The sequence below is a fragment of the Myxine glutinosa genome, chromosome 14 (genome assembly GCF_964187855.1).
Source record: "Myxine glutinosa chromosome 14, kmMyxGlut1.1, whole genome shotgun sequence".
Classification (NCBI taxonomy): Eukaryota; Metazoa; Chordata; class Myxini; order Myxiniformes; family Myxinidae; genus Myxine; species Myxine glutinosa.
Genome location: NC_136274.1, coordinates 34,526,686 through 34,549,731, shown reverse-complemented (window position 1 = coordinate 34,549,731; position 23,046 = coordinate 34,526,686). Strand labels below are relative to the sequence as shown.

Below are 23,046 nucleotides of genomic sequence, written 5' to 3'. Positions count from 1 at the left end.
TTGTGGTTTTTTATGAGAGCACTTTGTGTGTTATGAGAAAGAGCAAGGTGTGACAATAAAGGTAAAAGTACATAATTGACGAGCATCTCTTTATCTTGTGTTTCTTGCAGGCGAGCTTGTGTGCTGCGTGGCCAGGTGACCACTGCTGAAGGAGACCCACTTGTTGGGGTAAACGTGACCTTTGAAGGTTTCCCCAGCCTGGGAAACACTTTGACCAGACGTGATGGCTTGTGAGATGCGCTGACTCACATGGCACTCACTTCAAAACAATTTTGATATTTTGCATTACAACATTTTTTCTTCTTCATATTCTTCCTCATTTAATCTTCTTTTTATTCTCCTTCTTTGAATCGACTTGGATTCCAGTGGACATCTATACACAGAACTGAACACTATGAAATAGAAAAAAAAGATAATTGCTTTCCTGAAAAAATGGACTCAATGCTGTTGGACACATTGGAGATGGAGATCAAGCCATTCTTGAGGACGGTCATGGATGGTCATCTCTACGGACATGTACAAGATGGATCCCTGCACTACACTTCCTGTGCACTGATCCGGATTTGCTGAATTTCTTTTTTTAGTTTTGATACATCCCGTGACTGTAGACTTCAGTCACATGGAATCTGCTCAAAGAAGTTGATGAACTGACTTAGCTTCACCAAGCTTCTCCACCTTGCTATAGGTTCATGTTTGAAAGGGTGCACTCTATTTTGGCAGAGGGGATGGAAAAATGCTAAAGGACACATATTGCAGTGCCTTCAGAAAGTATTCACACCCCTTGGATTTTTCACATTTTGTTGTGTTACAGCCTGAATTTTAAAATGATTAAACTGAGATTTTTTTGTCACTGATCTACACATAATACCCCATAATGTCAAAGTGGATTTTTTTTTGAATTTATTTTTACAAAATAACTAAAAATAATAAGCTGAAATGTCTTGAGTCAATAGGTATTCAAAACCTTTGCTATGACACTCCAAATTGAGCTCAGGTGCCTCTAATTTATTTTGATCACCCTTGAGATGTCTCTACAACTTGATTGGAGTCTACCTGTGGCCAATTCAATTGATGGGAGATGATTTACAAAGAAACACATTTCTATATGAGGTCCCACAGTTGACTGCATGCCAGAGCAGAAACTCTACAATGAAGTCCAAGGAACTGTCCATCGAACTCTGAGATATAATTGTGAGGAGGCCTAGAACTGGGGAAGGGTATGAAACAATTTCTAGAGTGTTGAAAGTTCCTGAGAGCACAGTGAGCTCCATCATTAGGAAATGGAAAAAATACAGAACTACCCAGGCTCTTCTTAGAGCTGGCAGTCCAACCAAACTGAGCAACAGGGCAGAAGGACCTTGGTCAGGGAGGTGACCAAGAACCCAATGACCATTCTGACTCTACTACAGAGTTTCTTGGCTGAGATGGGAGAACCTGCCAGATGGACACCAGTCTCTGCAGCACTTCAATCTAGGCTTTATGGCAGGGTGGCTCGATGGCAACCACTCCTGTGAAAAGTCACATGACAGCATGCCTGGAGTTTGAAAAAAGGCACATCAAAAGCTCTGAGAGTATGAGGCAAAGGATTATGTGTTCTGATGAGCCGAAAATTGAACTCTTTGGCCTGAATGCAAAGCACTACATCTGGCGGAAACTGAGCACAGCTCATCACCCATCTATTACCATCTCTGTCATGAAGCATGGTGATGGCAGCATCATACTATGGGGATGCTTTTCAGTGGCAGGGACTGGGAGTCTTGTAAGTATAGAGGGAACAATGAATGGAGCCAAATACAGGCAAATGCTTCAGGAGAACCTGCTTCAGAGTGCAAAAGATCTTAGAACGTGGCAAAGATTTACATTCAAACAGGACATTGACCCAAAGCATAAGCCAAACAACACTGGAATGGCTTCAGAACAAGAACGTGAAAGCGCTTGAGTGGCCCAGCCAAAGGCCAGACTTGAATCCCATTGAGAATTTGTGGAAAGACTTGAAGATTGCTCTTCATCGATGCTCCCCATCAACTTCACAGAGCTTGAGCAAATCTGCAAGGATGGGAGAAACTCCCCAAATCCAGATGTGCAAAGGTGATACATACATACCCAAGAAGACTTGAAGCTGTAATCGCTGCCAAAGGCGCTTCTACAAAGTATTCACTCAGGGGGTTGAATACTTGTGTAAATTAGGTATTTCTGTATTTCATTTTTAATTACTTTGGAAAATTTTATTAAAAAAAGAAAATTCAACTTTTACATTATGGGTTATTATGTGTACAGATCAGTGACAAAAAATCTCAATTTAATCCATTTTTAATCCAGGCTGTAACACAACAAAATGTAAAAAAATCAAGGGGTGTGAATACCTTTTGAAAGCACTGTATATACCCTAATTAACCCTTCCCAAGCCAACCTCTTCTTTTCCAGGTTATTTTGTTGTTGGTCTCCTCGTCCCTTTGTAATGGGTGAGGTCTGATAGCACTAAGCTCCTGCCCTGCCTTGACCATGATACTCCTCCACTCCCCTCTGTCCTCAGCAAACTCTCTTCACTCTCCAACTATCCCCCACCTCACTGATTGATATCCCTCTTCACACAATCCTCCCATCTAGCCTGGTGTTGGCTTAGCGGTTAGGGTGCCAGCTTGGGATCCTAGGATCCTGGGTTCGAATCCCGGTCAATTGCTGAATTAACGCCAGGGGGGTTGACTCTGCCTGTCATTCTTCCGAGGTCGGAAAATTGAGTACCAGTTCACTAGTAATTCCCTGTGTGTCACAAGGGGCGACTAACAGGGTTGGCGGCAGGAAGGGCATCTGGCCAAAAAACATTGCTTCAAAAAGGGGACCACAGTGCCCCAAAAAAGGCCAACCCCTGCTCTGCAGGGAAAAATGGCCTCGAAAGGTGGTATACAGAATCCTCCCATGTCGACTGTGGTCTACCTCTTTTCCTCCTACCTTGTTCCCTCAACCTATCTGCTCGTTTTGCCATTCTATCTTACCCTATCCACACCAAATGGCCACCCCATCTCAGCTGACATTTCACCAATCTCCCAGTCAAGCTCATCTGCACACCAATCGCTTCCATCAGTTCATCCATTCTCCTTCTATCCACCGTCTTCACTCCTGCAAACCTCCTGACCTAGTTGTTCTCGCAAATCTGCAGCTGTTTGTGTGTCCATCCAACTTTCCCTCTTCATTTTTTGTTATCTCCACCACCGAAGGTGGATGGAGGTTATGTATTCACCCCTGTTTGTCTGTCTGTCTTTGCGAGCAGAATAACTCAAAAAGTTATGGACGGATTCAGATGAGACTTTGTGGACAGGGTGGCTGTGTGACGAGCACGAAATTATTAAATTTTGGTGAGGATCCAGATCCGGATACGAGAATTTTAAAAGTGATTCTTCACAATTGAGAGATGGGGCCAAAAACGATACACAGTCACGTGAAAAAGTAAGTACACCCCATGTAAAGTTTTGACTTTTTCAACATATTTCAACATACAGCTATTTGAACTTCATTTCAACAATATTGACAGATAAAGGTGATATAATATAACAAATATCATGAAACATTTACATTTTGTAATCCATTGTATAATTTAAATAAACATAAATGCAAATTTCGCATGTGGAAAAAGTAAGTACACCCTTGGCTCCAATAGGTGGTATTGCCCCCTTTGGCAGAAACAACCTCAAGTAGGCGTTTCTTATAACTGTCTACCAGTCTCTGACATCGACTGGGAGAAATTTTTGCCCACTCCTCCATGCAGAATTCTTTCAGCTGTGCGATGTTTGAGGGGTTTCTTGCATGCACAGCTCGTTTCAAATCCCCCCACAACATCTCGATGGGATTTAGATCCGGGCTTTGACTTGGCCATACCAGAACCCTCCATTTCTTTCTTTTCAGCCATTCCTTGGTGGATTTACTGGTATGTTTAGGGTCATTGTGATGTTGCAAGGTCCACCTTCGGTTGAGCTTCAACTTTCCGACAGATGGCCTCACATTATCCTCTAGCACCCTCTGGTACAATGAAGAATTCATAGTGGATTATATGATGGTGACCTGCCCAGGCCCTGATGCAGCAAAGCTGCCCCAAAACATAATATTTCCACCACCATGCTTTACAGTTGGTATCAGGTTCTTGTGGTCAAATGCTGTCTTTGGTTTTTTCGCCAATCATGTCTTCTGGTACTGTGGCCAAATAGCTACTACATTTGACTCATCTGTCCAGAGCACATTGTTCCAGAAGTGCTGGTCTTTGCCTAGGTGTTCATTGGCAAACTTTAGTCTTGCCCTGATGTTCTTTCTGGACAACAAAGGTTTCCTCCTGGCCCACCTCCCATGTAGATCAAATTTGTGCAGCCTCTTTCTCATGGTAGACTCATGCACTTTGACATCAACAGTGGCAAGAGCTACCTGTAGGTTCCGTGATGACATTCTGGGGTTCTTGAAGACTTCTTTCAGTATCATGTGGTCTGCTCTCAGGCTGAACTTGCTGGGGCGGCCTGGCCTGAACAAGTTGGCAGTTGTTTGGAATCTTCTCCACTTGTAGATGATCTTCCGGACAGTCGAATGATTGATTTCAAATTGTTTGGAGATCTTTTTAAGTACCTTCCCAGACTTGTAGGCATCTATAACCTTCTATCTGAAGGCCTCAGAGAGCTCTTTTGATCTAGGCATGGTGACGCCGAACAGTTCAACAACAAAGAGCAAACCAAACTAAATGTCTGAAGTTTAAATAAGACATGTACCTCCAAGATCCTCTCTGACGATGTTCTAATCATTTGCACCTGAGCTGGTGCACCTGATTCTAATTTTAGGTATTTGAAGTAGTGATAAATGTAGGGGTGTACTTACTTTTTCCACATGCGAAATTTGCATTTATGTTTATTTAAATTATACAATGGACTACAATATGTAAATGTTTCATGATATTTGTTATATTATATCATCTTTATCTATCAATATTGTTGAAATGAAGATCAAATAGCTGTATGTTGAAATATGTTGAAAAAGTCAAAACTTTACATGGGGTGTACTTACTTTTTCACGTGACTGTACGACATGATATTTCAAAATGTTGTGGATGGATTATGACAAACTTGGTGGATGAGTTAGTTAGGTAAGAAGGCCAAGTTGCTTAGATTTTTTTATTTATTTATTTATTTATACATAATCAAGGCTCGTGAAAGAGCTAATTTAATTTTGGTTAAATTTTTGGTTTTGATTTTGATTTTGGTTAAATTTTTTATTTTGGTTATTTTGGTTAAATTTTGGTTAAAAGATTTTGGTTAAAGTCTGGATTCAGATCCGGCCCATCAGTGGAATACAAAACGTAAACTGTGCAGCCTGGTGAAGGCATATGCTCTACCGGTGCCGTTCTAGTTGCATTCTGTCTCTTCCCTGGTTTTCCCTTCAAGTGTTTGAGCTTGTATCCAGTTAAACCCTTCTCCCCCCTCCACCGTCTCTTCTCCAGCTCCTCCCTTTGTGCTCATTTTCCCTAATGTCCATTCTTCCTCAGTTGTGTCCCTTCACTCTGCTGTAGCTGTGTTTCCCCCATTTTCGCTATGTTTACCTCCGCCATCAAAGGTTATGTTTGAGGAGGTTATGTTTTCACTCCTGTCTGTCTGTCTGTTTGTCTGTCTGTCTGTCCGTTTGTGAAAAAGATATCTCAAAAGGTTGTGGACAGATTTGGACGAAATATTTCAGAGATGTAGTGTATGTGACAGGGACGAAATGATTAAATTTTGGTGAAGACCCGGATTCGGATCCGGCTAGTCGAATTTTTTTTACGTGATTCTTCACCATTGGGAGATAGGGCCAAAAACGATATATAGCAGGATATCTCAAAAAATTATGGATTGATTTGGACGAAACTTGTTGGACAGGTTGTGTGTGTGACAAGGAAGAATCGATTCAATTTTGGTGAAGATCCGGATCTGGATCCAGCCAGTAGAAAATTTTAAGTGATTCTTCACCATTGAGTGATATGGTCAAAAACGAGGGGTACATCAGGGTATGAAAGACTGGACCTATGGTGATTCCTGTGATTGATTTTGATTAAATGTGATTCTGTATTGTGATTTTCTGGTCTACTATGAGATAAACTAGAGCTTCCAGGGAAGCAGATCTCAACTGAACTGACTTTGCAACATTAAAGTAGGTCAGTTGTCTGTACTAGATTTGACTTAAACTAGGACGTGCCCGTACGTGGTGTACCCGTAACCGTACCGTACCCGGTACCGTACCCGGTACCGTACCCGTACCGTACCCGTACCCGTGACGTGCCCGTAATGAATATGTACAAAATATAAATATGTATGTACTACAATCGATCGTACCTTACAACAATCAACACAGATTGCAACGTCAAATAAATGAATACGCTCTCAAATGTGCCGTCCAAGGCAGTGTCTGCTCGCCACGTTCAGCATCAGTTCAGCGTCACTATGACTATCCGTAAGTCCGGAAGTGACGTCCTCATTTGACTGTCCGGAAGGTCGCATATCGCAGGAAAGCGAAAGAATCGCAAATTAGTTTTAATTAGTTTTAAAACATCGTTTAACGCCAACATAGCGCCAACATAGTTTGCCGACGGGAAATAAATGAATACGCTCTCAAATGTGCCATCCGAGGCAGAGTCTGTTCGCCACGTTCGGCACACGTGATAGCTCGCTGCTCTCTGATTGGTTGAATCGTTTTTTGGACATAGCTCGGTAACTACTTCTGCGATTAATTTAAAACCTTGAAAAGGCACATCCTCGGGTCCCCAGCAATATACCTGGCAAGTTTCAAGTATATCGGACCCGTGGTTGTCGAGAAACAGCGGTCACAGACAAACAAACACACACACAGACACACACACACACACACACAGACACACACACACACACACAGAGATTGCTGGAATTATAGATAGATGAAAAGCCAACAACCTTGTGTAATAATTTTAAGGTCCTTGTGTTCTTGTACTTGTATATGCTGGCCTATGGCGGCCATTTTGTGACAGATCGGGTTGACATGCGATAGCAACCTACCTTGTGTGGTAAGAGTCTCACACACCAAGTTTGATCAAAATCCATAAATATTTGTGGACGTTAGAGTCTTAACGTCGTTTCGGAGCTGAAAACAATATGGCGGCCTTTGGCGGCCATTTTGTGACGGATCGGGTTGGAATGCAATAGCAACCTACCTTGTGTGGTAATGGTTAAACATTCTAAGTTTGATCAAAATCTGTTAATATTTGTGGATGCGAGAGTGTTAACGTCGTTTTCATGACCAAAAACAAAATGGTCGCCTAAGTCCACCATTTTTCAACGGATCGGGCTGAAATGTAATACCAACCTGGTCCTTGCGGTAAGGATGCTGCATGTCAAGTTTGATCAGAATCGGTTGATATTTGTGGACGCTGGAGTGTTAACGTCGAAAAGTTAACAGACGACAGACGACGGACGCCGGAGGGTTCAGTATGTGATGAACTCAACTGGACCGTTGTCCAGTTGAGTTAAAAACGTAAACTGTTCAACAGGCGGAGGTATGCTCTCTATTGAGTGCCGTTCTAGTCTTGTTCTGTTATGTTCTTGGCCATTCTTTGTTCTAGCTCTGAACCTCGACTCTGACCATCATTTGAACATACCTTTTCAAACAGCCATGCTTTAGGCAGAAAGTATCACAAGTGGAAGCTATATGCTCGATGACGTTCCATCCCCAACCCTTTGATTTCATGGTTCTGTAGATCCCTTAGGAATCCACATGACACATGTTTCCAATTTCAGAACAGGAATAATTGGCGCAGTTGGCAATCAGAAATAGCTTTCATTTTGGGAATGTTCTTATTTTCAATTTTCAATTTGGCAACTTGCATTTTACCAAACTGCAGCTTTCAGTAGAATGTAACTTTAAAATGTTATTAATGGATTTTTAAAGTTTAAATTCACTTGGATTTGTTGATTCAAATGGCAGTTACTTCAACATTAGCGACTAAATTTCTGTGTCTTTTCTTAACACCGGATAAATGGCTGAGAACTGTCCATGTGCATATGAGAATGTTTATATGAGAATGCACGTGTGCAAGACAACAAAATATATACGGTGTTAATGTAAGATACAGTGCAGTCACTTCAACATTAGCTAGACAAGAGAAGCTGACGTTTTGGGCCTACCCTTAGTCGGAGAAAAAGAACCTCCGACAAATGGTAAGACCTGAAACATCAGCTACTTTTCTCTCCACAGTGGATCAATCACCATTTCAGGTGTTTTATTTCCTATTTGTTTTGACTTATTTTTCCACCCACGCAGATCGCTAATTTTGTGCTGAGATTGGCGATTACATTATTTAGCCTAAGCGAGTTGTAAAGCCGTGTTTACATCAGCTTCTTCAGCTCCCTCCATGATTTTCCATCGTGTTGTATGACCTCCTGTTAGGTTTTGACTATGCCCAGTGGTTTGGTTGTGTCGGGTGGATTGGCCATTCCCAGTGGTTTTGTCTTGCCTGGTGGTTTTGCCTTGCCGGGTGGATTGGCTGTTCCCAGTGCTTTTGCCTTGCTGGGTGGTTTTTCCTTGCCAGTTGGTTTTGCCTTGCCGGGTGGTTTAGCCATGCTGGGTGTTTTTTCCTTGCCAGGTGGTTTGGCTATAAAAAAAAAACCCACCTTTAGAGGCCATGTTTTCCCCGCAAGCGGGGGTTGGCCTTTTTCGGGGACCGTGGTTGTTGTTGTGTTTCGGTCCCCTTTTTGAAGCAATGTTTTACGGCCGGATGCCCTTCCTGCCGCCAACCCTTTTTGTCGCCTTTTACGACAAGCAGGGAATTACCAGTGAACTGGTACTCAATTAGCCGACCTCGGAAGGATGACAGGCTGAGTCAACCCCCCTGTCGTTAATTCAGCGATCGACCAGGATTCGAACCCAGGATCCTAGGATCCTAAGCTGGCACCCTAGCCGCTAGCCCCCAACACCAGGGATTTGGCTATGCTGGGTGGTTTTGCCTTGCCAGGTGGTTTTGCCTTGCTGGGTGGATTGGCTGTTCCCAGTGCTTTCGCCTTGCCGGATGGTTTTGCCTTGCCAGGTGGTTTTGCCTTGCCGGGTGGTTTGGCCATGCTGGGTGGTTTTTCCTTTCTGGGTGGTTTGGCCATGCTGGATGGTTTTGCCTTGCTGGATGGTTTTGCCTTGCTGGATGGTTTTGCCTTGCCGGGTGGTTTTGTCTTGCCGGGTGGTTTGGCCTTGCCGGGTGGTTTGGCCTTGCCGGGTGGTTTTGCCTTGCCGGGTGGTTTTGCCTTGCCGGGTGGTTTTGCCTTGCCAGGTGGTTTTGCCTTGCTGGATGGTTTTGCCTTGCTGGATGGTTTTGCCTTGCCGGATGGTTTTGCCTTGCCGGGTGGATTGGCTGTTCCCAGTGCTTTTGCCTTGCCAAGTGGTTTTGCCTTGCCGGGTGGTTTTGCCTTGCCGGGTGGTTTCGCCATGCTGGGTGGTTTGGCCATGCTGGGTTGTTTTTCCTTGCTGGGTGGTTTGGCCATGCTGGATGGTTTTGCCTTGCCGGATGGTTTTGCCTGGCCGGATGGTTTTGCCTTGCCGGGTGGTTTTGCCTTGCCGGGTGGTTTTGCCTTGCCGGGTGGTTTTGCCTTGCCGGGTGGTTTTGCCTTGCCGGGTGGTTTTGCCTTGCCGGGTGGTTTTGCCTTGCCGGGTGGTTTTGCCTTGCCGGGTGGTTTGGCCTTGCCGGATGGTATGGCCATGCCGGGTGGTTTTGCCTTGCCTGGTGGTTTTGCCTTGCCGGGTGGTTTTTCCTTGCCGGGTGGATTGACTGTTCCCAGTGCTTTCGCCTTGCCAAGTGGTTTTGCCTTGTCGGGTGGTTTTGCCTTGCCGGGTGGTTTGGCCATGCTGGGTGTTTTTTCCTTGCCAAGTGGTTTGGCCATGCTGGGTGGTTTTGCCTTGCCTGGTGGTTTTGCCTTGCCTGGTGGTTTTTCCTTGCCTGGTGGTTTTGCCTTGCTGGGTGGTTTGGCTATTCCCAGTGCTTTTGCCTTGCTGGGGGGTGGTTTTGCTTTGCCAGGTGGTTTTGCCTTGCCGGATGATTTTGCCTTGCCAGGTGGTTTTGCCTTGCCGGGTGGTTTGGCAATGCTGGGTGGTTTTTCCTTGCCAAATGGTTTGGCCATGCTAGGTGGCTTTGCCTTGCTGGGTGGTTTTGCCTTGCTGGGTGGTTTGGCCATGCCGGGTGGTTTGGCCATGCTGGGTGGTTTTTCCTTGCTGGGTGGTTTGGCCATGCTGGATGGTTTTGCCTTGCCGGGTGGTTTTTCCTTGCCAGGTGGTTTTGCCTTGCCGGGTGGTTTGGCAATGCTGGGTGGTTTTTCCTTGCCAAGTGGTTTGGCCATGCTAGGTGGTTTTGCCTTGCCGGGTGGTTTTCCTTGCCGGGTGGTTTTGCCTTGCCGGGTGGTTTTGCCTTGCCGGGTGGTTTTGCCTTGCCGGGTGGTTTTGCCTTGCCGGGTGGTTTGGCCTTGCCGGGTGGTTTGGCCATGTCGGGTGGTTTTGCCTTGCCGGGTGGTTTGGCCTTGCCGGGTGGTTTTGCCTTGCCGGGTGGTTTTGCCTTGCCTGGTGGTTTTTCCTTGCTAAGTGGTTTTGCCTTGCCTGGTGGTTTTGCCTTGCCGGATGGTTTTTCCTTGCTAAGTGGTTTTGCCTTGCCTGGTGGTTTTGCCTTGCTGGATGGTTTTGCCTTGCCTGGTGGTTTTGCCTTGCCGGATGGTTTTGCCTTGCCTGGTGGTTTTGCCTTGCCTGGTGGTTTTGCCTTGCCTGGTGGTTTTGCCTTGCCGGATGGTTTTGCCTTGCCGGGTGGTTTTGACTTGCCAGGTGGTTTTGCCTTGCCGGATGGTTTTGCCTTGCCGGGTGGTTTTGCCTTGCCGGGTGGTTTGGCAATGCTGGGTGGTTTTTCCTTGCCAAGTGGTTTGGCCATGCCAGGTGGTTTTGCCTTGCCGGGTGGTTTTGCCTTGCCGGGTGGTTTTGCCTTGCCGGGTGGTTTGGCCTTGCCGGGTGGTTTGGCCATGTCGGGTGGTTTTGCCTTGCCGGGTGGTTTGGCCTTGCCGGGTGGTTTGGCCTTGCCGGGTGGTTTTCCCTTGCCGGGTGGTTTTGCCTTGCTAAGTGGTTTTGCCTTGCCTGGTGGTTTTGCCTTGCCTGGTGGTTTTGCCTTGCCGGGTGGTTTTGCCTTGCCGGGTGGTTTTGCCTTGCCTGGTGGTTTTGCCTTGCCTGGTGGTTTTGCCTTGCCGGGTGGTTTTGCCTTGCCGGGTGGTTTGGCCTTGCCGGGTGGTTTTGCCTTGCCTGGTGGTTTTGCCTTGCCTGGTGGTTTTGCCTTGCCGGGTGGTTTTGCCTTGCCGGGTGGTTTTGCCTTGCCTGGTGGTTTTGCCTTGCCGGGTGGTTTTGCCTTGCCGGGTGGTTTTGCCTTGCCGGATGGTTTTGCCTTGCCTGGTGGTTTTGCCTTGCCGGGTGGTTTGGCCTTGCCGGATGGTTTTTCCTTGCTAAGTGGTTTTGCCTTGCCTGGTGGTTTTGCCTTGCCTGGTGGTTTTGCCTTGCCGGATGGTTTTTCCTTGCTAAGTGGTTTTGCCTTGCCTGGTGGTTTTGCCTTGCCTGGTGGTTTTGCCTTGCCGGGTGGTTTTGACTTGCCTGGTGGTTTTGCCTTGCCTGGTGGTTTTGCCTTGCCGGGTGGTTTTGCCTTGCCGGGTGATTTGACCGTGCCAGGTGGTTTGGTGTTTCCAGGTAGTTTTTCATGCCAGGTGGTTTGGTGTTTCCAGGTAGTTTTTCATGCCAGGTGGTTTGGTTGTGCAGGGTGGTTTACCATTGCCTACCCAGTGTTAATCAGGGCAGAAATTTGTTATTTATTCAGGATGCTGGAAATCACTCAACTCCTCTTTGTGAAGGACATCGCGTGATCTTTAACAGCCACCGATTAATGCTGGCATCCGGGATGCCCAATTTAATTTCCGTTAGAGGGATGGCACACACATCGATGCCTCATCCTGCATGTGAAACACCAGGATGGTAATTTATAGTGGGGTCAGGATTCGGACCCAGGCTAGATAGTCAAGAGTCGAGTGTGCATAACTCCAGAGTCTAGACCCTCCTGCCATCCCTTACTGGCTTTACTTGCCAGAGATAAAAAAATATATTTACCAAGTAATAGTTTTTCATTTGCCTGGAATTGCTTCGCAAAATAGTTTAAACATTCTTGCCAGAGCATTTCATGAGAGATGTTCGCTGTTATTAAATTCTTATATTAAGCACGAGGAAGTCTGACATCTTTGAGAAACACTTAATTTGTAAACTTTCTTCCAGGGTGTAGTTGATCTCATTATACACCTTTTACCTATCACTCCGAAACCCTCCACATCCTTCTGTCACCCCATGTACCACATGTTTGTCTAGTGTCTACTGGTGTCCTTGTAATCATTATGAAAGTACGATGATGTCCATACCCGTGTGTTTATCCTCCATGTAATTTATGTGCAAGCTCCTATGTGAGTAAAATATCACTGGAAACAAAACTAGTCATTAAAAAAGTCTTTTCACAATAACAGAAGTGGTTTCTGTTTGAAAACAAATGCCATTAGTGAGATGTGGTTTCCTTCATGATCGGAATAGACCTGTGATGATTGGTGAAGGCTGTGTTAATTAAGGAACACATGTGAAACAACAACATGCAATTTAACAAACGACTGGATGGAAGCGTTTCATTTCCAACTACAACGGCACTCAGTAGAGAGCATACCTCCACCTGGTTGGCCATATCACTCAACGGTGAAGAATCACTTAAAAAATTAAATAATTATCATATCCGAATCCATATTCAGATCTTCACCAAAATCTAATCTATTTGTCCTTGTCAGACACCCAACCTGTCCAACAAGTTTCGTCCAAATACATCCATAACTTTTTGACATATCCTGCTATGTATCGTTTTTGGCCCTAACTCCCAATGGTGAAGAATCACTTAAAAATTAAATAATTATCATATCCGAATCCATATTCAGATCTTCACCAAAATCGAATCTATTTGTCCTTGTCACACACCCAACCGGTCCACCAGATTTCGTCCAAATGCGTCCACAGCTTTTTGAGAAATCCTGCTACGTATAGTTTTTGGCCCTATCTCCCAAATGATGAAGAATCACTTTAAAAAATTCGAGTAGCCGAATCCGAATCCGTATCTTCACCAAAATCTAATCATTTCGTCCTTGTCACATACAAGTCACATACTCTGCACATACAGGTCACATACCTTGTCACATACTCTGCCAAATTTAATCCGAATACGTACACAACTTTTTGAGATATTTTGTTCACAAACAAACAGGGGTGAAAACAACCTCCATCCACCTTTGGTGGCGGAGGTAACAACAACATGCGATTTTAGAAACAACTGGATGGAAGCGTTTCATTTCCAATAAGTGAGATATGGATTGATCATGGGGAAGGGTGGACCTTGTTTGCGGCGGTGTGTGTAGATGAATGTGATATGATAGAATCAAATATAGCACCTTCAGATTTAAAATATACTATATAAACATTCCTGTAGTATGGATTGGGCTGGCAGGATGGCCTGGAGGTAAGCACACTCACCTCTGAGCTGTCTATCCTGGGTTTGAATCCTGACCCATCTATAAAGTGTCATCCTGGTGTTTCACACAGGTGGGGTGATTCATCAACATGTGTGCCATCCCTCGGATGGACGTTAAATGGCATCCTGCCTGCCGGAATTACTTGGTGGATGTTAAAGATCACATGGTGTACTTTGTTAAAGGTAGGCGAGTTATCGGCCGCACCTCGAGCGACATTCCAAATTCTTGCGCTAACCTCACTTTGCGTCAATCCTCCACCAGGGAGTCGCTATGCCCTTTCGCTGGGTATGTGGAGTAGTAGTAGTAGTAGTAGTAGTAGTAGTAGTAGTAGTAGTAGTAGTAGTAGTACAACAACAACATTCATCTCCAATCAGTGACCCTGAATGTCTCATCAAATAATATATTCTGAGAGATTCCATAACTCTGCAAGATCAAACAGGAGAGCAAGGCTATATATCAAAAAAAGTTTGATATTGTAGGAGTTGCTGGTAACAGGGAGGCGAGACGCACGTATCAGGTTCAAGGTTCGTTTATTCTGACGGACTGAAAACCCGACCGGCACTCATCATCATATATATCAAACCCAACCCTCTTAAGGGGGCGTGGCTTCAACCACCGAGCACATGCCACGCCTATACCATCCATAGCCCCACTGGTCCCGTGACCGTGGATTGTGTCCCAATGGGGTAACCCCCACATGCGCCCCCCCAGAATTCACGCGCACGGGCAATGTCAGTTTTCGGGGGCCCTTAACCACCCGGCCGAAACGACTGAGGACCCGAGCAGGGACTGTTGGCAGCTTGGCGTTAGGCAGGCCAACCGGGGGCTTACCCGACGGGGAACGGCCCCGCCGTGGGGGTTGAGCCAACCGAGGGGGCTGGTCGAGGTCCAAGTGAGCTGGCTTGAGCCGATGTCGACCGGTTTGGTGGCCCGGTTTGCCGCCGATGTCGACCACGAAGGACTTGTCCCCGGCCTCCAGAAAGCGGAGAGGCCCGTCGTAAGGCGGCCGAAGCGGCCCCCGGTGTGCGTCCTGGCGAACAAAGACGTACTCCGCTGCACGTAGATCTGGCGGGACGTGGGCCTGAGGCAAACCATGTTGGGATGTGGGCACTGGTGCAAACATCTTGGCATTCTCCCGGAGAGCCGACCGCTGACGGGCAGCGGACCAGGGGCTTGTGGCGTCAGGCATGAACTCCCTGGGAACTCGTAGCGGCTGGCCATAGACGAGCTCAGCGGATGAGGACTGGAGGTCTTCCTTAGGGGCTGTCCTGAGGCCCAACATGACCCACAGAAGTCTGTCGGCCCAACTGTCATCCCGGAGGCTGGCCCTGAGAGCAGCTTTAATAGAGCGATGAAACCTCTCACACAAACGATTAGCCTGGGGATGATATGCGGTGGTGCGATGGAGCTTCACCCCAAGCCCCTGGGCCACAGCACCCCAGAGCTCTGAAGTGAACTGGGGGCCCCTGTCTGAAGAGATGTCCAAGGGAGCGCCAAAACGGGCAACCCAAGTGCCGATGAACGCCCGGGCCACATCGGCAGACGTTGTAGATGTGAGCGGGACGGCCTCTGGCCACCTTGTGGTCCTATCGATCATCGTGAGGAGGTGGGTGAATCCCCGCGAGGGGGAGGAGGGGTCCTACCAGGTCCACGTGAACATGGTCAAAGCGTCGCTCTGGCACTGGGAATGGTGCCAATGGGGCCTGGGTATGGCGATGCACCTTCGAGCGTTGGCACTCGACGCAGGTGTTGGCCCAGTCGCGCACATCCTTCTTGAGCCCGTGCCAAACGAACTTCGCCGCCTCCAACTTTTGCGACGCCTTCCTGCCTGGGTGAGAAAGACCGTGGACGGCCTTGAACACCGGCCATCTCCAGCTGGTGGGTACGACAGGGCGAGGCCGTCCCAAAGAGACGTCTCACAGTAGCGTGGTGCCCGTGTCCTCGAACGGCACATCAGAAAGTAGAAGCCCCGTGACCTCCGTCCTGCAGGCCTGGACATCCGGGTCGGAGATCTGATCGGCCGCCATGCGGGCGTAGTCGATGCCAAGGTGAACCGCGCCAGCTATGGATCGGGAGAGACAATCGGCGACCGTGTTGTCCTTCCCAGCAACATGTTGGATGTCCGTCGTGAACTCGGAAACGAAGGAGAGCTGGCATTGTTGACGGGCAGACCACGGCTCCGAGACCTTGGCCATGGCAAAAACCAGGGGCTTGTGGTCCACAAACGCCGTGAACGGGCGGGCTTCCAACAGGTAACGGAAGTGTCGGACGGCAAGGTAGAGGCCTAGGAGCTCACGATCGAAGGTACTGTACTTTCGTTCGTTGGGGCGGAGCTGCCAGCTAAAAAAGGCAAGCGGCTGCCACGCCCCGTTGACTCACTGCTCGTGCACGGCGCCAACCGCATAGTCCGAAGCGTCCATGGTGAGAGAAATCGGGCGACGGATGCGCCAGCATGGTTGCGCTGGCGAGGGCCCGTTTCGCGTCCGTGAAGGCCTTGGCCATCTCCTCGGTCCAGTCAATGGCGCGTTTGGGAGGCTTGCCTTTGAGGGCCTCATAAAGGGGCCACATCAGCTGGGCCGCCCAGGGCACGAAACGATGGTAAAAGTTCACCATGCCAAAAAACTCCTGCAAGGCCTTGACTGTGAGGGGGCGCGGAAAACCCTTCACAGCCTCCACTTTAGACGGCAGTGGGACGGCCCCCTCCTTCGTGATGCAGTGGCCGAGAAAGTCAATTGAGGCCACCCCGAACCGAGGCGGACCCGCTCAGCGAGCATGGAAGAGAATTGAATGTCTCCGCATTAATGAGCCTCCGATTTTTAACATCCACCAATAGGCCGTTGGCGCAGAGGAAATCAGCGCCCAGCAAGGGGGTGGAAACCTTCGCCGTAACAAAATCCCATTTAAACCGCTGCCGCCAAAGCACAGTGCCACAGTCCGTTTGCCAAAGGTCTGAATAGCACTGCCGTTGGCGGCTTCCAGGGCAGGGCCATGACTCCCGGCCTCCCGGTCCAATGCCGACGCGGGTAGATCGCTCATCTGGGCACCTGTGTCGCAGAGGAAACTACGTCCGGAGTCGGTGTCCGAAATGAACAGCAAACTGCCTGAACGGCCGACACTCATGGCAGTTAATGAGCGCCGGCCACCCCGTTTCCCGACTCGCTGAAGCTGCAGGGAGGTCGGCATGACTTGGCCTTGGGCCCAAACCTTGCCTGGAAATGGCACAAGCCTGGGGCCTTCCGCCGCTGGTCCGCAATGGCGGCCGCCACGGTGTCCGCCTGCTCGACAGGGCTGGGGTCCCATGCAGCCGCACTACATTGCTGCCTGGCGGAGAAAAACTTGTCTGCCTCCCTGGCCATGGCGCGGAAATCCGTAATGGGCGAGTTGGCCAAGGCTGACCGTATCTGTCCTGGCATCTGCTGCAGGAACAGCTCCCTGAAGAGGAAACATGGCCGGTGGCTGCCCAGGAGAGATAACATGTGGTCCATCAGCTCCGACGGCTTTGAGTCGCCCAGCCCGGGTAGAGAAAGGAGCTGGCAGGCGCGCTCGGCCTCAGTGAGCTCGAAGGTGTCGAGCAGAAGCGTTTTTAGCGTCTCGTACTTGCCACCCTCCGGAGGATTCTGGAGAAGGCTCACCACCCTGGTCGCCGCGGAGCCACTGAGCGCAGACACGACATGATAATATTTCGTGTCGTCGGCCGAAATGTTCCTAATGGCTAACTGGGCCTCGGCTTGCGCGAACCAAACAGCGGCTTGTCGTTCCCAAAACTCCGGCAGCCTAATTGCAACTGCGCTTGTCGCCATGTTCGTTTGGGGCCCCCGAAGACGTTCGGGAGCAGTCGGGGTCACCAATGTAGGAGTTGGTGGTAACAGGGAGGCGAGACGCACGTATCAGGTTCAAGGTTCGTTTATTCCGACGGACTGAAAACCCGACCGGCACTCATCATCATATATATCAAACCCAACCCTCTTAAGGGGGTGTGGCTTCAACCACCGAGCACACGCCACGCCTATACCATCCATAGCCCCACTGGTCCCGTGACCGTGGATTGTGTCCCAATGGGGTAACCCCCACAATATATTACAAAAAGTTACAAAAAGTTCCATAACAAGAATGACAAACAAAGTGTTCCTTTTACAAATTTAGGAGAAGACAGAAGGTCAAGTTGAATGCTATATTCATACTTGACTTGTCAATGAAAAATGTTTTGTTGAGCCCAAGTATGTGATGTTAAACAAGTTATTACTTCTGGCATCGAAGTTGGACGGATGCCATGTTTTCATCCTTGTCTGTTTGTGAAGAAGATATCTCAAAAAGTTGTGGACGGATTCGGACGAAATTTGGCAGAGAGGTAGCGTATGTGACAAGGACGAAAGGATTAGATTTTGGTGAAGATCCGGATTCGGATCTGGCTAGTAGATTTTAAAAGTGATTCTTTACCGTTGGGAGATCGGGCCAAAAACGATACATAGCAGGATATCTCAAAAAGGTTGTGGACGGATTTGGACGACACTTGGTGGACAGGTTGTGTGTGTGTGACAAGGACAAATAGATTCGATTTTGGTGAAGATCTGAATATGGATTCGGATATGAGAATTATTTAATTCTTTAAGTGATTCTTCACCATTGGGAGATCGGGCCAAAAACTATACATAGCAGAATATCTCAAAAAGTTGTGGACGGATTTGGACGAAACTTGGTGGACAGGTTGGGTGTTTGACATGAACGAATTGATTAGATTTTGATGAAGATCGGAATATGAATTCGGATACGAGAATTATCTAATTTTATAAGTGATTCTTCACCATTGAGAGATTGGGCGAAAAGCGATATATGACATGACATTTCAAAAGGTTGTGGACAAGTTATGACTAAACTTGGTGTACGAGTTGGTTAGGTTAGAACAAGCCTATAACTTTGTACAAGAACAAGCCATTTAAATTTTGGTTGAGGTTCGTATCCAGATCCGGCCTATCAGTAGGATACAAAATGTAAACTATGCAGCCTGGCGGAGGTGTGCCCTCTACCGAGTGCCCTTCTAGTTATATATATTTATTAATACCATTTGCATTCTGGTTTTCACCTTCCCATTTCATTCTGTCTGTATCCTTTACTTCTTGTTTTACTATTTTGTTGTCCTCCCAGGTTTGATTTGGTGGCCCCCGGAGGCGGTAGCCTCTGTCTCCTCTTCAATCGCTTGCCGTTCGTGCCAGCTCGTCGTTGTCTCTGGCCACCCTGGGGACGATTTCTAGGCCTGGAGCCCTTTGCCATGCGGCGTGAAAGTAACCACGTCCCGGCCTGTGCTGGGGCCGCCCTGCCACCACCCGGTCCGCTGACGCTTCTCCCAGCACCGTCGCCCACCTTCCGCCCCACCTGCTCCTCACAACAAGGCATCAGCCCAGAAACACAGGTATAAAATAATGCTTTGGAATGAATGATTGACGAATCAGAATGCTTCTTTTATGATACGTTGATCCCAGTTTATATTCTCATCTCATGTTTGGATTTGTCCATGACAATTAAATTGTATTTACTAGGAACGGTACCCTCCCTATGGGCGGGGCTTCAATTGTGAGGCCCAAATGAAAAGGCAAAATATCAGAAATTGAAGGTTTATTTTATTTTAAACGATTTATATAAACATCCGTTAAATCATATCACATGCAAATCATCAAAATCTAAACAGTATTTGAAGAATTTCAATAAAAGCCACATCACTGTTCATATCGGTAAATATTATTCCATCGTGTTTGGAAAAACTGGAAAATTGGAAAAATTGGAAAATTGGAAAAACAATATAGCCTATTTTACTGCAGGGGGTCCCAGGATTACCCACCCAAAATTTCGTTGCGATCGGTTCAGCCGTTTTTGCGGTACATGGGAACAGACAGTCAGACATTTGGTGAATTATAGTAAGATACAATGGCAAAATTAGCAAGTTCTTCTGACACTTTTATTTCCTTGGAAGAAAAAACACGAGTGTGTGTGTTTGTGTGTATATAAAAATTAACTCTTCGCGTTCTTTCTTAATTGAAGAAAGCTGCATAAAGCAACCAAGAAAAGCTACCAGTCTGGTGGCAGAGGGGGGCATGTAGCATTGGGATTCTTATGTATGTACTACTTGTAAATGTCTACAGCTGTGGATGAACTTGAGTAGAGTTTGAAACAGCAAAGGGCTTACCTTGTGTAGCTTTTCTTGGTTGCTTTATGCAGCTTTCGTCAGCTGGGATAGCATGGGAGGAATTAATTTAAATATAATCCCAGCCAATTGTAATACCCTCCACTAGGTGGCGCTGCATGGTACACATTTACATAGAGCATTTATGCCCCACCCCTCCCCCAAAACCCCTGCGCAAGGCTGCAGCCACATAGCCTATGTGACACCTCACATAAAGTTGTATTTGTACCCAAGTTTGGAGTTTGTAACTTCAAAGATGTGGATGTGCTTAGAACACATCCAAAGAGATTGCAGAGAGAGAGAAGAGAAGAGAGAGAAGAGAAGAGAAGAGGAGAGAAGAGAGAGAGAGAGAGAGAGAGAGAGAAGAGAGACAAGAGAGAGAAGAGAGAGAAGAGAGAGAAGAGAGAGAAGAGAGAGAGAAGAGAGAGAGAAGAGAAAGAGAGAAAGAGAGAAAGAGAGAAAGAGAGAAAGAGAGAAAGAGAGAAAGAGAGAAAGAGAGAAAGAGAGAAGAGAGAGAGAAAGAGAGAAAGAGAGAAAGAGAGAAAGAGAGAAAGAGAGAAAGAGAGAAAGAGAGAAAGAGAGAGAGAGAGAGAGAGAGAGAGAGAGAGAGAGAGAGAGAGAGAGAGAGAGAGAGATTTTTTTGCCTTTTAAAGGCATCTATATATATATATATATATATATATATATATATATACATGAAAATGTCACATGCATGCTTGGGCTCCGCCCCGAAGAGAGCCAAACAATTTTGACCAGATTGAATGTTGTCGCCAGGCTACATTCCTCCCTACGGCTAATGGAATATGCTATCTAGAGGGACCTTCCCACTAAGACACCAACGAAAGATGGCAGGTTCATACACTTTAAACAATAAATATATGAAACAAGGACTTCTGTGACTCCCTGGGACTGACTCAATCTGCAAACTTTTCGACCCAGATTTCTCCAGATTGCAAATCCTCCCTTCATTGGCGATGACCAACTTCCTTGCTAATGTGTCCTGCTCTTCTGCTCCAAAGGCAATCTCTGATCATTCCATAAAGCTTGCAACAAGTGTGTGTGCCCTCTCAGGAGAGCCCGAAAACAATATAATCTGTCCAACCGTAAGACTGAACTTTCAAACTTGTCTCCGTCCTCTAAAATATGGTTACACCTTGTTAAATCTGTCTGTAGAGTATGCTCCCCCTCCATCACTTCCTTCTCTTTAAATGGCACCACAACAGACTGCTCATGAGAAGGCCGAATGCCTCCATTCTGTGCTTGCTTCCAAATATTGTGTCCTCTCTGTACCTACCATACACAGTTACACCCAACTGCTCCTGGACTCCGTCTCTTTGCACCTGAGAAGGTGGAGACATTTCTTTCAACCCTTGACTGATTCTGCAACTGGGCCGGACGGCATCAGCTCACATGTCCCAAAAACCTGGTCTGCTGCTCTTGCACATCCTTTTTCTTCCCTTTTCATTTGTCCTCGGTAATCTTCCATCTGCTTGGAAACCAGTCAACATCATTGCACTACAAAAAAGGACCTATCATCGTGCTTCCAATCCTCAGCAAGGTCATGGAATCCATCATTGCAGTTTACATGAAATCCTTCTTTAAGATGATCAATTCGGATATAGACCTGCCATGACTCTTCTACTCTCTCAACAATGGATGGAGGCCCTCAATGTCAGACAAGAGATCAGAGCCATCTCTCTTGACATATATTGAGTTTTCGCCAGAGGCCTTGCTCTCCAAACTCTCTGCCTATGGAATCCAAGGCTGACTCCACTATTGGGTTATTGATATACTCTACTCTCACAGCCAACATGTGGCTCTCAACAGAATTTCTCAAAAGAAACTTCCATCTCCCTTTCCCCATAAAGGCTAGAGTGCCCCCAAGGTAGTGTTCTGGGCCGAGTGTTATTCCTGCTCTTCATCAATGATCTCTCTGACTCTATGGAAAATCCTCTTTATCTATTTGCTGATGACTACACCCTCTGCATTGACATACCTCATCCTTCACGCAGGTAGTCTGCAGCTTCTTCCCTCTCTTCAGACCTTGACAAATCCATAAGCTGGTCAAACACTTGGAATATGTCTTTCAATCCAGACAAATCTCACACTCCCACTACTTCTCTCCGAAAGGACTGTCTGGAAAACCCTCACATCTACTTTCTGAACAAATCTCATGAGGAAGTTCAGTCACTCATACTCTTGGATCTCCCTATCAGCTACGATCTTTCTTGGGCAAACCGCATTTCTAAGTAGGCCTCCAAAACCAGCCATCGACAGAGGATCCTCCATCATGCAAAGTCCTTTCTTGGCAAGCCTGTACCCCGATCCGCCTCTAAGGGCTTCATCCGCAACTTAATGGTGTGCTACTCTCTCCTAAGGGCTGGCTCCTCTGTCTCACATCTTGAGGCCATGGAACGAAGGGCTTCAAGATCATTGTAATCTCCCACGTTGCAGCTGAGTCTTTGGGACTACCACTCCAGGTAATTTGCCTCCTTGTCGTCTACTGCCTCCTTTCTGGTTTTGCATCCTCTGCCCCTTCTGTGCTCCCCTCACAAGGTTTCTGCAGGGTGCACGTGGTCCACCAGCATCCTCTTTTGGTGAAACATTCAAAATCCAGAATCACTGCTCACCTCCACTCATTCTTTCCATCTGTAGAGCCAACTTCCACATTCTCTTCAATCTCATTCATTCCTCCAGGTCTTCAGGACAGCTGGTCACCATCATCTCCAATCATCCCCCTGTTAACCCTCCTCCACCCCTTCCTGCTACTCATGCCCCCCTCCCCACCTCCAGCCAACTTCTTTCCAAATTTCCAGTTTTCCTTTCCGACAGTTGCTTCTGTGTCCATCTTGTCCACTCTGTGACCTCCCCTTCCCCTCATTCTTACCAGCATCTCTTGTTTGTCCGTCTCCGTCTATTTTGTTCCATTTTTTTTTTTACCAAAAAAATTAAAATAACAATAATGATATTACACACTGTGTGTGTGTGTATGTGTGTATGTGTGTGTATATGTGTGTGTGTGTGTGTATATGTGTGTGTGTGTGTGTGTGTGTGTGTGTGTGTGTGTATGTGTGTATGTGTGTGTGTGTGTGTGTATGTGTGTATATGTGTGTGTATATGTGTGTATATATGTGTGTGTGTGTGTGTGTGTGTGTGTGTGTGTGTGTCTGTGTGTGTTATGTGTGTGTATATGTGTGTGTATATGTGTGTGTGTATGTGTGTGTGTGTAGGTATGTGTGTGTGTGTACGTGTACGTGTGTGTGTGTCTGTGTACGTGTGTGTGTGTACGTG

General features: G+C 47.0%; 1 protein-coding gene across 1 annotated transcript in view; it reads left to right on the top strand.

The window, feature by feature from the left end:
- Positions 1-23,046, top strand: part of LOC137439239 (teneurin-3) — a 319,589-nt gene that overhangs the window by 210,667 nt on the left and 85,876 nt on the right. The window contains exons 16-17 of the mRNA XM_078768166.1: positions 111-230; positions 18,723-18,987. Coding sequence (XP_078624292.1) covers positions 111-230; positions 18,723-18,987 — 385 coding nt within the window. The remainder of the gene's footprint in view (positions 1-110; positions 231-18,722; positions 18,988-23,046) is intronic.